General features: G+C 39.3%; 1 protein-coding gene across 1 annotated transcript; it reads left to right on the plus strand.

Annotated features, from left to right (window-relative positions):
- The first annotated feature begins 927 nt into the window (after positions 1–927).
- On the plus strand, positions 928–11,414 carry LOC110030222 (serine/threonine-protein kinase HT1-like). The gene is given in 3 exon segments (XM_020732835.1): positions 928–1,586; positions 1,589–2,009; positions 11,009–11,414. Coding segments are annotated over 3 exon segments (1,233 nt in total). The 5' UTR covers positions 928–1,114; the 3' UTR covers positions 11,349–11,414.
- The last annotated feature ends 2,686 nt before the right edge of the window (positions 11,415–14,100 follow it).

Here is a 14,100-nt window from a genome sequence, read left to right on the forward strand (position 1 = left end):
ATTCATACTTCCATAATATAAAAAAATACAAGCATTGATCTTTATTTATTTGAACTAGCTCACAATGAAGCTTTATTGTAAATAGTAAACTATCACTCAAAAATGAAGAGAGCTTTTGATAGGATGAAAAGTAGCGTTTTAGATACCATCTCCTCCAAATGTGATATGAAAGATACTTTGATCTATATTAAGAAAATAATATTTTTAATTAAAAATATTTGAATGATTTTAATATAAAAATAGGAACAATTAGATACTGACCAGCCAAAAACTTATTATTTACAGATCAACGACGTTCTTTCATCCATTTGTCAAATTCTCACTCAAAAATCAAAATTCATAGTAAAACCCCAACCCATATTTTTTTAGTTTTTATTAAACTTTCAATAGTTTGATTATGGCCCCCTCATATCTCTTTGGTAATTCAAAAGAATTGCATTACGATGATAAATTTGTAAATATGTATATATGCGGTGGTCTGCATGTAATTATCCCAAAATTTTAAAATTTAGTTATTACGTATGTAAAGACAAACCAATTGTGTACAATTGCATGCGGATCGCACTGGTCGTCTCCAATCTACTCCGCCGGACAAGGAGTGGCAAATTTTTTCATGCGGTGCACCTACCGAATAAAAATTCGCGGTGCACCTACCGAATAAAAATTCCCGGACAAGAGAGCGAAACGCAGGGAGCAGGAGGGAGCAGCACCCCAAGCAGCTCACGATCCTGACGTCTTCATATCTAAAGAGCGAAACGCAGGGAGAAGGAGGGAGCAGCACTCCAAGCAGCTCACGATCCTGACGTCTTCATATCTAAGACTAAACTATTCTGATCAATTCTCTGCAAGCGAGTTTGCCGGAGGGAAGAGTTACCGGCCGAGTCTAGATTCGTAAGAATCGGTGGTTTTTGCTCGCAGGTCAATCAGTTTATCTGTTTCTATCGATTGTGCCGTTCAATCTTTCCATTGTTTGCATAGATGAGACCTTTTCATTGAAATTTCGTTGCTGATGCAGTTGGAATGTTTGAAGTGCAATACGGAAGGAGCTGATTCTTGAGTTTTGCATAATTTATTGGCTTCGATCCTGAGATCAAACTCTTAGGTTTTCTGAAAGATGATGGACGCTGCCAAATTCGCCGGCATAATGGCCGCCGGGAACTCCAGGGGTAACTGCTACGACCTGGGCTGTTCGCCGAAGCTTGGTGACGGTACAAACGTGTCGGTGGATAGCATCCAGAGTGGTTCTGTGGCGATGTTGCTGGATAATAGCAGTGTTGCATCTAGTGATTCTCGTAATGGAGTCCTCCACCTTAACGGCCCACGTCAGGTAGTTGCCGGCGCGGCCGGCACCATTGGAAGCTCCGTCGGCCGCAGCGTTTTCCGTTCTGGTGTCGTCACCCATGGCCTTACCGGCGATGCCCTAGCACAAGCTTTGATTGATCGGAGCTTCCCCACCGAAGGCCTCCGCGACTACGACGAGTGGACGCTTGATCTTAGGATGCTCGGCATGGGGGAGCCCTTCGCCCAAGGTGCGTTTGGGAAGCTCTACAGGGGAACCTATAGTGGTGAAGATGTAGCAATTAAGCTGTTGAGAAACCTGAGAATGACCCCCAGCGAGCCCAGTTCACGGAACAGCAGTTTGCTCAGGAGGTGATGATGCTTGCTTCATTAAGGCATCCTAATATCGTTAGGTTCATAGGAGCTTGCAGAAAGCCAACGGTTTGGTGCATTGTTACTGAGTATGCCAAAGGTGGATCCGTTCGACAGTTTCTTAGTAAGAGGCAGAACCGTTCTGCTCCGCTGAATATTGCAGTGAGGCAGGCACTGGATGTTGCGAGAGGAATGGCATATATTCATGGATTGGGGTTTATCCATCGGGACTTGAAATCAGATAATCTTTTGATTTGTGGAGATAGATCGATAAAAATAGCAGATTTTGGAGTGGCAAGGATTGAAGTGCAGCCAGAAGGGATGACTCCAGAGACTGGAACTTATCGTTGGATGGCTCCGTAAGTTGATCAAGTTTTATTCCCTGCTTATGTTTTAACTGCCAGTCTTATAACGGCATATGCTCTTTTTCGCGGAAGGTTTTTATTTTGTTCCAAACTATCAGCAAGGATAGTTCTGGTTAATGCAGAACACCGTGCATTGCTATAATTTCTTCCTCCGTATATTTACATTGTTTACAGTTTAGGAAGTTCTTTTGTGTCTCCGCTTCTTGGTTTTTTTGGTTCCCTTTACATTTACTCCAACCGAAAGCTTGAGTTGTTGAATTTGGGGTGTCAAAATTGACCGTAAGCTGTCCGAACTAGACTCTAAAAATATGAGATTCAGGTTGACTCAAATAATTTTCTAATCAGATTTGGGTTAGGAATACTAACCCATTTAATTTTTTCGGGTCAGGTTTCGGTTGAACCGCTAACCTGAAATTGACTCGAAATTAACCTGACAATTCAAAATTTGACCTTAATTTGACCTAAAATTGACTCGAATAGCTATTATATCTTATGTTAAACGGGGTGTTGTGTTTAGGTCAACGGGTTGAAGGCATGTTCGGTTCGGGTTGGATTTTCTAACCCGTTTAATATCTAGGTCAAGTTCGGGTTAAGTCAATTTTATGACCTGAACCTGGCCCGCAAACCTGATTTGACAACCCTATGTTGAGTGATATGTAGAAGATTTGTGATTCGGTGTAGCATATTTGTGCATGATGGGAGCTGAGCTCCTATGATATTACTTTTGGTTTCCCTTGTAATTTAGGGGTAGCGTAATTGTGCTGTCATAATTGCACCATCATTCATATTGTTGGGCTTAGATCCAATTCTACATCCTAAAAGTGAACTTGCCCAAAAGTAAAGGAAACACGACCCATCAGCCGTGTTTCAAAAGGACTTGCTAGCTAAGCTCGAGATAAACTCATTAGAAGAGTTATGGGAAGACTCTTCGGCCAGGTTCAAAGCACCAACCTCCTTAGCAAGAGGTAGACTTACCGGCTGACTAGAGAAAGAATATTCATTAAGCCTAAGAGGAATTCACTCAAGGTTATCACCTAACTCGTCTGGCTGATTCAGCCTAGGCATCACTAACATCCAAAAAAGCTACTCGACCAATCTACTAAGTGGCCTAACTACTCTACTGCATATGATGACCGACTACTAGTTCCAATATGAGTCTATACTCATGGCACTTGCCCCAAAATTTTTAATTATCTTATTTTTATTATGTATACAATTAATGCCATGGATTTTGTGCAATACTCCAGACCCTAGATTCCTGCCTATAAATAGGGGATTGCAGGAAGAACCAGGTGTTCACAACTTTTGCGCTATACTATAGCACTTGGGTATGTATATCTGCTTTTTGGTCTCTTCAGTTTTTTGCCTGCTTTCACCTTCACTTTTTTTCTATGTTAGTAAGGCTTTGACACAAAACAGGAACAAAACAAGATCCACTATTCTTTTAGGTAAAGAATTTTGAGGACCAAAATAAATACACAGGGAGGAGTTCAGTGAATATGGAGAACTAGGACATAGTGAAAAGGTAGCAGTGGGCATAAATGGAGGGAAAGATTAGCAAAATGATCTAAGGGGTTATGGATCATATACCTATAATAGCATCTCAAACTTCAATTGCCAAAAGAATCTACAGACTTGACAAATAGTAGAACTGCAGCAACGAGAGCTTTATCATCTTTTGATGAAATTTATTGCCCGAATATGGAGGATGAGGAGCCGACACTCGAACCTCGCCTCCTGGAGAAGCAAAAAAAAAAAAAAAGTCAATAAATGCTTTATGGATCATTGAAGCCAAGTTGCTGAATAAATACAAGATTTCCCACCTAGACGGCTATAGGGGTTGGACTAACGTGATAATCGTGTTGCATGTTTCAAGAGGATTATTTATCAATTGGACATCAACAACATCTTAAACTGTAGGTTCTTTTTAGAGTCGACCGTTGGCTGGTTTCTAACCCATCGGTCTGGACGATAATGTTATTCATCATCTCCAAGAAGATGCTTGTGACTTCATTCACCAACGCACATAATTTATGGAAAAATCTGTGGACTCTCCTCCAAATGCGCTAGGAGCCTGGTGAGTCACTTCAAAACTTTGTGGCGAGGTTGCAATGGGAGATGCTTGAAGTAAAATTCTAGAGCTGCTCATAACCTCGATTTTCCTCACTCTAGGCCATCGAGGTGGAACCTTTCGGTGTGTGTAAGGCCTGCAAGACTAGGGGCGTTAAATCGAATTCGCAGGTCAGGTTATTCAACCCAAAATTGATCTAACTTGAATTTGTTAACCCTAGCGCGACACTTATATTAAATGGGTCAAAAAGTTTAACCCAAACCCGACCCGCCTTCAACTCGCTACTAAACATGATCTACATAAAGTTTAAAATAAAGCATAATAGCTATTCAGTTCAAAATTAAGTCAATTTTGAGTCAATCTCGGGTTGGTGGGTTATTGGTGGGTTAACCCGTACCCAACCCAAAAATTAAACTGGCTAGAATTCCTAACACTAACCTGACTTGAATATTGTTTTGGGCCAATCCAAATCTGGATTTTTTTTAGTCCGGTTCGGGTCGAGTAGGCTTATCAGTTCAATTTCTTACATCACTGAAAGAATCCAATCAAGCAGTTTGAATTGCCTTATATTTTTGCAACCCTAGCATCACCAAATATGGTAGACTCGTTTTGAATGGAAAGATGACCATCGAAAGAGATAAAAGTCGCTGCAAGCACACTCCACTCATTCTTTGCTTGCAATGCCACAATTAAGACAATGTTTGTGCTAGTTGAGGCTATCTTGAATAAGTGCTTTAGGAGACGAGCATTCATGAAGGTTGTTCTTCACATGAGGGACCTGATAATGTACTATGCTCGTCATAAAGTTCATGGCTTACCTCAAAAATACAGCCCAAGCAAAGGAAAGTTTGGACTTAGTGAGGTTGTCCTTCTCATTTACCTGTCTTGTATCACTGCATAAGTAAACATATAATATCTAATGGATTTAAGGAAGAAAAATGCTTATGATAAATAATTCCTACCAAAAATAACATTGAATATTACAATTAACTATTGACACCTCTTTTTGAGATTTTGCCCAAGACGTGATGTCAAATTCAAACTATCGAAGTTTTCAATCCCATATTATTCAGATGGTCCCAATCTTAGAGTCTAATTCTCTCATCTGCATTATCTCTTAATTAAGTAGCGAGCAAGTCTTTCTGACAAGTATGAGTGGTTACCCTCATAAGATTAGGGTCATTAAGTATGACTTCTTTGGAAAAATATATAATGGAGTGATAGCGAAAAAGATTTGATTGAATTATATAAGTCATCAAAGTGAGCTTAGATAGCCTAAAAATCATATTGCTTAAAGTGATCTTCCTTAGTTGAAATAGTGGACTCATTGAAATTTTGAATAAATGCCTATGAGGGAGAAAGCACACAATTCGACTTAAAATCCTACTAATAGGTTGAAATTTTCTTACTCATCCTAAACACTTGCCTGTAATTTCTTTATGTTGACTATATACCTATATAAAGTTCAACTCAATGATTAGACTTTTTATTTGCGGCCTCATAAAGGCCAATAATAGTCCCTACTCTCATACTCAATAGCCATATTAGATTCAATGACATATAAAAGGAGATGATAAAAATAAGAAATCAGGTGATTTAGGTAAAGATTTTTTCATTAACCATGTTTTATTTATAAGAAATCAAATATAATGGAACAAGAAGAAGAAGAGTGCAAGATTATGTGGTGCTCTCCTCACTTGAATCCTATACATTCTCAATCATTGCAATAGAAGTAGTCCAAGTTCCTAAGAGCTTCCAGGATGATCTTCTTGGTTGTCAACTAGTTGAGATAGAAGCTGATACCAACCACTTGTCGTTGAGCTTGAGTTTGGATATAAACAAGATTTGGGTCGATTGAGCTCATGAGTTTGTCAAAGATTTTCCTCTCAATCTTTTCCTTCTAAATGACTTCTATTTTTTTAGTCATTGTCTTCATTTGCTTCTTTAGAGAGGTGACTTCATGGTGAGTAGGTTTGGCCTGGGTAGTTGTCATAGCATCGACTGCATCCTTCTCAGATAAAAGCTTTGTTAAACTAGTTTTATTCTTCAAAAGAAGTTCCTTTTTGCCCACAAGTATCTCATAGATTAACTTTCAATTTTCTAGAGCCTGATCTTTCTTAATGTCCTTTTAAGGTTCTTCTTCTCAATTGTCTTGAGTTGCTTACCATATTTGCTTTCTAACAAATTCATATATTGCCAACGGACAATCATTGCCCTTATGCCCTCCATGTGTAGGTTGCATCTATGAAGCTAAGTGATCTCTTTATGAGGCATCTTGGAGATCGCCCCAAGTCAAGTGTGGTAAGGCAATTCCTAGGGCACAAGGGTCGACATTATAATCAATCCTACTTGTGTTTGTCTGTGTGTCATACTCGAAGGCTAGTTTCCTTTGGCCGCTAGGGTGAACTCACCTCTTCTTTTAAGATTTTTGCACAATAATTCCTCTTTTTACTCTTTTCCTTGACCTTGACCACAACCTTCTTGCTGATGGCTATCTTGACAGGTCGTCTAATGTTTGGTCCAAAGGTAGTACTTGCCATTGGAGGAGTTAATTTGACCATAAGAGTCGCTTTTTCAAGAAATGAGGTTAAAAGGAACTCACCTAAGAATGATGTGTTGTTGTTGTTGAAACCATTCAGTGTAAATAAGTGATGGAAGAGATCAAAACTGCCAAGTCGCCTCATATGAATTGACCTTACTCTAGTGTGACTTGGTCCCCTCATCAGAAGGACATGAGCCTGCCTTCAAAGATCGACTTGAAGCGCCTCAGTGTTTTCCTTGTTTCTCTTTTCTTTCTTGACTCTTTCTTTAGGATGACGAGGAATTCGAGGGGTTGTCAGAAGTGAGGTACTTTTTCGACAACTAGAATGGAAGAAAGAACTCATGTCGGGAATTTACCAAGAAAATATAAATTTTTATAGACGTATGAGTAAGATAATGATTTGCATTATATAATGTGCTTTGCATTGCTTAGCACGAAAAATTTCTTATGTCTAAATTAAGTATCTTTAGCTCAGCTAACAAAACCTGCTCAACCTCACTTAGGTTGGGTAGGGGCACACTTTTGATCTTTGCCATCTTTGCATGTATAAGCCATATGTGTAGATATTTGACAAAACAATAACATTCTTTCCAAATTTTATTTTGTTGATCAAGCTCGTTATTTTGATATTAGGCAAAAAAAAATGTGATCCTGTCGCTACAATGTAAACAAGTGATGGAAGAGACCGAGACTTTGTGCTTGTTGCAACTCAAGGACATCAAGAATGAAGTTGATTATACTCGCCATTGAGTTTTTCAAGATGAGCAAGCATGTGTGTATGAACTTGCGAAGCTCAATGCACAAAGGATAGTATAAATCAAGAGAAAATTGGTCTACATACATGCAGATCTTGTCATCCAAGAAACTGAAACTGTTAGGGTACTCACTTTTCTTCAATCCTCAGACGATGTGGGGATCATTGAACACATAAACTACCTCATACCATGTCGCTTTTTGTGGGGATACCATAGACGCCTACTTGAATTCATGCTCGTTGAAAGGCTTGTTGCTCTTCTTCAAGGCTTCCAACATTTTTTGAATAGAAATGAACGAATATGAAAGAGAGAAATACAAGGAAAGTAGAGAGATAAGTTATGATAATCCTTGAGAGAGCCAATTGAAAATAAGTGTATACGGTAAAGATGAACAAAAGTGCATTCTAGCCTTTGCTTCTTCGTTCCTAGTCAGTCATTAAATGTGTCTGGGTCATGAATTAGTAATCAGTCTAATTAGCTGACTTAAGCACTTATTCAACAGTCATTTGCACGTGCACCCATAATGAGTCATTTGGTTGAACAAGGATTTGCTATTTTTAAATTCATATAACAAGGAGATACTTAGTAAAGAACAATAGGGGGAGTAAGAAATAGCATAACCACGTTGCACTAAAAGACGGGTAAAAATAAACATCATGAAGCAAATAGAGCTCTATAGCTATATCACAATAAATGCAATTATAATATTTTTAGATTTACAATTATTTCTTACGATTGAGCCTACACTTCACTTGCCTCTAGAAAAAATATTGAAGAAATTAAAATATGGTTTGACGGGATGTCAACTAGGAGGCGCCTGGTCCTCACTAAGTGGCGTAGCATGAATTTGCCTTCGGCAAGGTTTGGACTTAAGGGAATATATTGTATTCCGGTCTAGGACAACTTTCAGTTTTAGTCTTTGGAGCTTCACATCAAGGTCGCTAATATCCATCCCACCCCAATTGCTCTCGAGGGTGATAACTCTTTTTTGCGTCGTCTCCATTCTGGCCCCCATACCCATTATTTGCTTTTGAGATCAACCTTGATGGCCAGCAGTTGGTCTTGCTACATAGCTAGTGGAGATATTAAATTGAGCCATTCTTGCCTATCTCTATTTAAGCCATCTTAGCAAATTAACCACCATAGTCAAATCCACATGTTCACTGCTTGCACGCGCAAGTAGCCCGGCCTTAAGGCTGATAGTTGGGGCGCTTGTCTCCTCTAAGCGTTGCATGGCATTGGAGTGTTCACGTCCTCAACATCTTGGTTGTAGCTTTCTCACCACAGGTGATTTTTCGGCTCTGTGAACCTAGTGAGGAACTCATTGAAGTAGCACACGCAGGGTTGACCTCCACTTTGATTCCTCTTTTCCTATTATGTACTAGCAAGCAATCCGTCCAATTTAAGAATTTAACTAGACAACTATTTAAGCTTTGCCTTTGCACTGAAAATTTAAGTGAGATTATTGGATGAACATATTATTTATATCTACTTTAGGGTTCTTTAATGACTTCTTGAATTCAAAATAACATGGAAGAAATGTTGACTTGGTGCCCCGACTCTTGCAAATTTGTTATTATTTTCCTTCTCTTATAGTCCTTAAATGCTGTAGCTAATTGTTTTGCCTTGGATACTTTGCATTTTCATTAGAAAGCACGTAAAGTTTTGTTTCTTTATTCCACTTTACTATTTATGTTTTTCTTCTTGGTGTAGTTAGTTTTGGATAACCTTAAATATGTCCTACATCAACAGGACATACTGTTTATATTTGATTCAGTGATAATGATTAACAAACAGTTGATGTGCCGTGGCCTCAAATTACATATTTTGTTTCACATTCAATATCCAAATGTGCATTCTCTGCCTAGTTATATGTAATTATTGAATGATGTCTTGTACACGGTAAGAAATGGTGAACTTAATGGTTAAAAATCCTTTAACAAAACATATGTTTGTTTATTAGTGCTAATTTGTATCCACAGATGAAAATATATAATCGACGTTTGGACTGGCCACTTTTTTTTATGGGCACAGTGCATGATGAGTTTCTTATGATTAAAATGGCTCATAAATGGATCTAGTTGGAAGATTTACATACTTACCACTCAATTTTTATGTATTTACTTATCTAACCTTAAAACTTCAATTTTTACATACAATACCATCTTACCTGGCACGGGGTTTTCCTCCAAAAGCTGAAGCTCAAACCGGTTCAGTTGAGAAGGGAGGCTAAACGGCCCCCTCCTTCCCTTTCTCTGATGGTTAAGGTGGTGCTCCGGCTGTATCCTCTCTCCGGTGGTGATTTATCTTCTCTGACTTCCACCTCCACCCTCCCTCCTTGCCGCCAACCGCTGCTGTCCATCAATCCAGCAGACCACCGGCATCCCCCACTACTGCCAGATCTTGCTGTTCCTCAAACCTCCCTATTGCTTCATGCCGTATAAAAAAACTCCCCCACTACTGCCAGATTTTGCTGTTCCGCATTCCAACCTCTCCATAACATTTGCTTCCCCTCAAACCACAACACCACCTCACCAACCTACGCTCAAGTCTTGTGGGTGGTGTTGTTTTTCCTATTTTCTAGAGTCTTTATTTGTAGCCCTATTAAATTTCAACAATAATGTGTTTTTAGTTGTGGTTTGGGTTTCCCCCCGTATCACCTACACATGAAAATGTATAAAATGGTGGGTATTTTTATGTGATATGAAAGATTTTAATTGTATAAATCTAAAAAACAAAACTTATGCATTCAAGTGGATAGGAATTGGATGTTATTTATAAGAATGCCCCTAAATTTTTTATAGTTGATCAAGGATTATGAGAAATTGGCCTGATGATGATTTCTTTTTTGAAGAAGTGCCTATAAGTTATTATTTGGTACCTTAAAAGATGGAAAATTTACATACCTATTGAAATTCGCAAGCCCCCACACCATTATTCCCAACCCCAACACCTTCCAATCTCAAGAAGCCAAATTGATTTGCATCCTTCTCATTTCATCATTCAAAGCCCCCTCTAAACACTCTCCTCACTTTGTTCTGAAGACTTCACTAGAACAGCAGGTAGGTTCCTTTTCTGAAATTCATATATTTAATATTAAGAAGATTTACTTACATGCCACTTGATTCCTATGTGTTCACATATCTAACTCCTAAACTTCAATTTTTGCATATATGACACTCACCTATGCATGAAAAGGTGTTATTTACTTTTTAAAACTTAAAATAGTTGTATTTTTTATGTAATATAAAAGATTTGGGTGGTATAAATGTAAAATGTGATGTTTAGGTGTTAGATATGTAAATACATAAGAATTGGGAAGTATTTATGTAAATGTAATAATTTTTTTTCCCTTAAAGGTGTTCATGTTGCATTACTATAAAAAACAAAAGGTACAAAAAGAGCTATAAAAGTTACATAAAAGATGCAGCGTGGTTGTCCTTAGCCTCGCCACACTCAAAAGGTTATTCATGGTTTATCACTGTTGAAAAAACAATCTCGGCGTTTTAGGCATAAGTGAATTGCTTACGTTTCATTGCAAATTCTTCAATTTGGTTCATAACTAATTTTAATTTTTTCATGTCTAGTAGTTTCAATAAACATGAGAAATTGCATTGACATGCAGAGAGATGATCCAACACAGACCATATACACAAAAGGTGGATGTCTATAGCTTTGGAATTGTGCTTTGGGAGCTCATTACTGGCATGGTTCCATTCCAGAACATGACGGCCGTTCAGGCAGCTTTTGCCGTCGTAAACAAAGGCGCTCGTCCGATCATACCGGCTGACTGCCCCCCTTCTCTTAGAGCAATAATGACACAGTGCTGGGATGCTAACCCTGATGCACGCCCGACGTATACTGATGTAGTCAAGATGCTTGAAATTGTGCAGACTGAGATGACCATGTCGGTTCGACGGGCACGATTTAGATGGTGTGTTTCTCATCCCATGACCATCGATTGACCTCCATTCAACATAAAAAGATTTGCATACATGACACTCAATTCTTATTTATTTACATATCTTACACCTACAACTTCAATTTTTACGTACATGTCACCATACTTGTGCATGAAAAAATGTATTTTACTCGTTAGAAGTTAAAATAGTGGCACTCTTCATGTGATATGAAAAAATCATGGTTGTAATGCTCTAGAATTATTTTTTTGAATTGGGTTTTCCTTAAACTTTGTATGTGTTGCTTGAAACTTGGGACAAAATGCAAAATGATTATATTCGTGATTATAGAGAGTCGTCTTAGGCTCTGTTTGACGCAGCTGCAACTTCTCAGCTTTTCAGCTGTAACTGCGCTGCCCCAGGAAACTGCTGCGAAAAAACTGACTGTCTGTTTTGTGCAGCTGTGTGAAAACAACTTTGGGGCAACTGTTTCTTGCAAAATGACCAAGCTGACCCAGTTTGGTAAAACTGTTGAAAATAAAACTGTAAGAGCGACATCTTTGATATTTCTGATGCTAAATTTCACTTCTAAATAATTTAAAAATTCAGAAGCCCAACTAAGTTAATGGTGAGTACGGATAGTGATAAAGGAAGAGGAAAAAATCACAATTCATGAAAATCATTACCAAAATTTCGTAAGTAGTATTTAGATGAAGTAACCCACAGTTTGGTACTCTCAGTATCAAATATGACAGTGAAATTCTATGGAGGTATCCCTAAGCCTATTACACCAAAGTACTGAGCTCTATACATGCGCGACGCCATTGCAACACTTCTGATGGTTCTTCTGCGTCAGAAAAATAGAAGACAGAGTAATGGGAGAGAGAATGACCGACCAATATTCCGATTTCTCATTTTGCAATAAACCTGGAGCATTCGTCTGGCAGAAACGGGTTGCATGCGAGCTGTGAGCCTTCACTGCCTCGACTTGTAGAAGCATGACTCGAGAACAAGCGCGCACGCCTGAGTAGCCATTAAGCACAGCTCCTCACAGAAACAGAACAAAGGAAGAATCGAATGGGACCATAAACAAGAAGAGCAGGCTTCAAAACATACGAGTCGTGAGGGATGGTGGAGCGAAAGGGAGGGAGGAGCACGAGCGATTCGGCATCGAACAATAGTGACAAAAGGTATGCCGCGTAATAATTCATCGCTCGAAGCGGGCCGCGGGGTTTGATCTGCGGCCCGCGTTCTGCCAAAATGGCTTCCCACGGCGTCCCACCGCGCTGGAGACGACGAACCAAACGGGCGAGATTCGCGGCTGCTCACCGCGCCGAGCCGCGCAAAAACCGTCGCGCCAAACGGACCCTTAGCTGGTTTGGTCACATTAAAAGTCGGTCAGCCGATGATCCGATTAGGAGAGCACATGTTTTAGATTGAACTTATGTTAAAGAAAGGTAGAGATCGAGCTAAAAAGACTTGGGCATGTATAAAAAATGATCTTAATCTATTAGAATTAAATGTCAATATGCACTCAATAGGAAACAATGGGGAGAAAGGATTCATTCAGCCGACCCCATTTACTGCGACGAAGACTTGTTGTTGGGTGTTCCTTAAACTTCATGCAGGTTTTCTTTATAAGCAGGCCATTGTTGACATATTTTACATGGGAGCCTGAGAAGTGATGGATCTGAATGGCAAATATGATGCTAACATGGCTTTAGAAATTCACATATTTGACGTTACAATCAATATCATTTCAAATAACTTGTAATCAAGGTATTTTTGATCAAATTTGGTGCAAAAGCTGGTGCCATATAATCTTTAGTGTAATTAACATTCCTTCCCATTATTAAGGGGTGTAGAAATTGTTAGTATAGGACTATCAAATGATACCTCCATTAGGAATTATAAAATTCAATCCAATTCTTCCTTTAACTTGAGAAATTCTATAAGTAGTAATGATCTAAACGGAAAAGGCAGCGTCAAGTTCCCATTCTTGATTTGGTAGAGAGAATTGTTTTGAGAAAGATTTAGATTTAGATTTTTTTTTATTTTTTATTTTTTTTTTGGTGTAGAAATCAAGCTAATTCTATGAGATAATATATAATGTCTTAATTTTGGGACAAAAAAGCCCTATTTGGGATCACTTATTTTTAATTTTTATTTTTTGTTTTCTGTTTTAAGAAGACGTGTTTGATAATGTTATGATTTATATATTTTAAAAAATAAAAAATATAAAATATGTTTGATTTATTTTTTTTTTAAAGAAAAAATTCATATTTTTTATAAATTGGTTGGGCTCACGTGCGCTTTAGTATTAATCTTAGTCGTCTAGTGTATTTGTTTTTCTTGCTCTACTCAGCACAAAACATTACGTGTGCGGGTGGGCGGGTGGCGAGCTGCGACAGACGGGCGGTGGGTAGCTGTGTGGCGGCTGTTGCTGCGGTTGGTGGGTGCCAGTGGGAGACAACAACCGGCGAGTGCCAACGACAGCGAGTGGTGAGGGCTGGCAGCTGCAGGCGACGGATGGCCGCGGCAAGTGGGGTGGGCAACGAGCTAGCGACGATCGGCAGGCGGCGGTGATGGGCGGAGGCGACAACTAGCAGGTAGCGTCGGGCAACAGTGGAGGCTGGCGTTAAGGCGGCAAGTGCTACAGCGGCAAAGGCGGGCGCTACAGCCTATAGCAGTGGGCAAGAGGCGACGAGCTAGCGGTAGGTGGCAAGTAGAGATTGGCGACTGCGGCGGCGATGAGCCGGTGACGACAAAGGCAGGCAGGCAGGCGACCAGGGCGGCAATTGGCAGTTGGCGGCGGAAC

Source organism: Phalaenopsis equestris, unplaced genomic scaffold (genome assembly GCF_001263595.1).
Source record: "Phalaenopsis equestris unplaced genomic scaffold, ASM126359v1 Scaffold000002, whole genome shotgun sequence".
NCBI classification, from domain to species: Eukaryota; Viridiplantae; Streptophyta; class Magnoliopsida; order Asparagales; family Orchidaceae; genus Phalaenopsis; species Phalaenopsis equestris.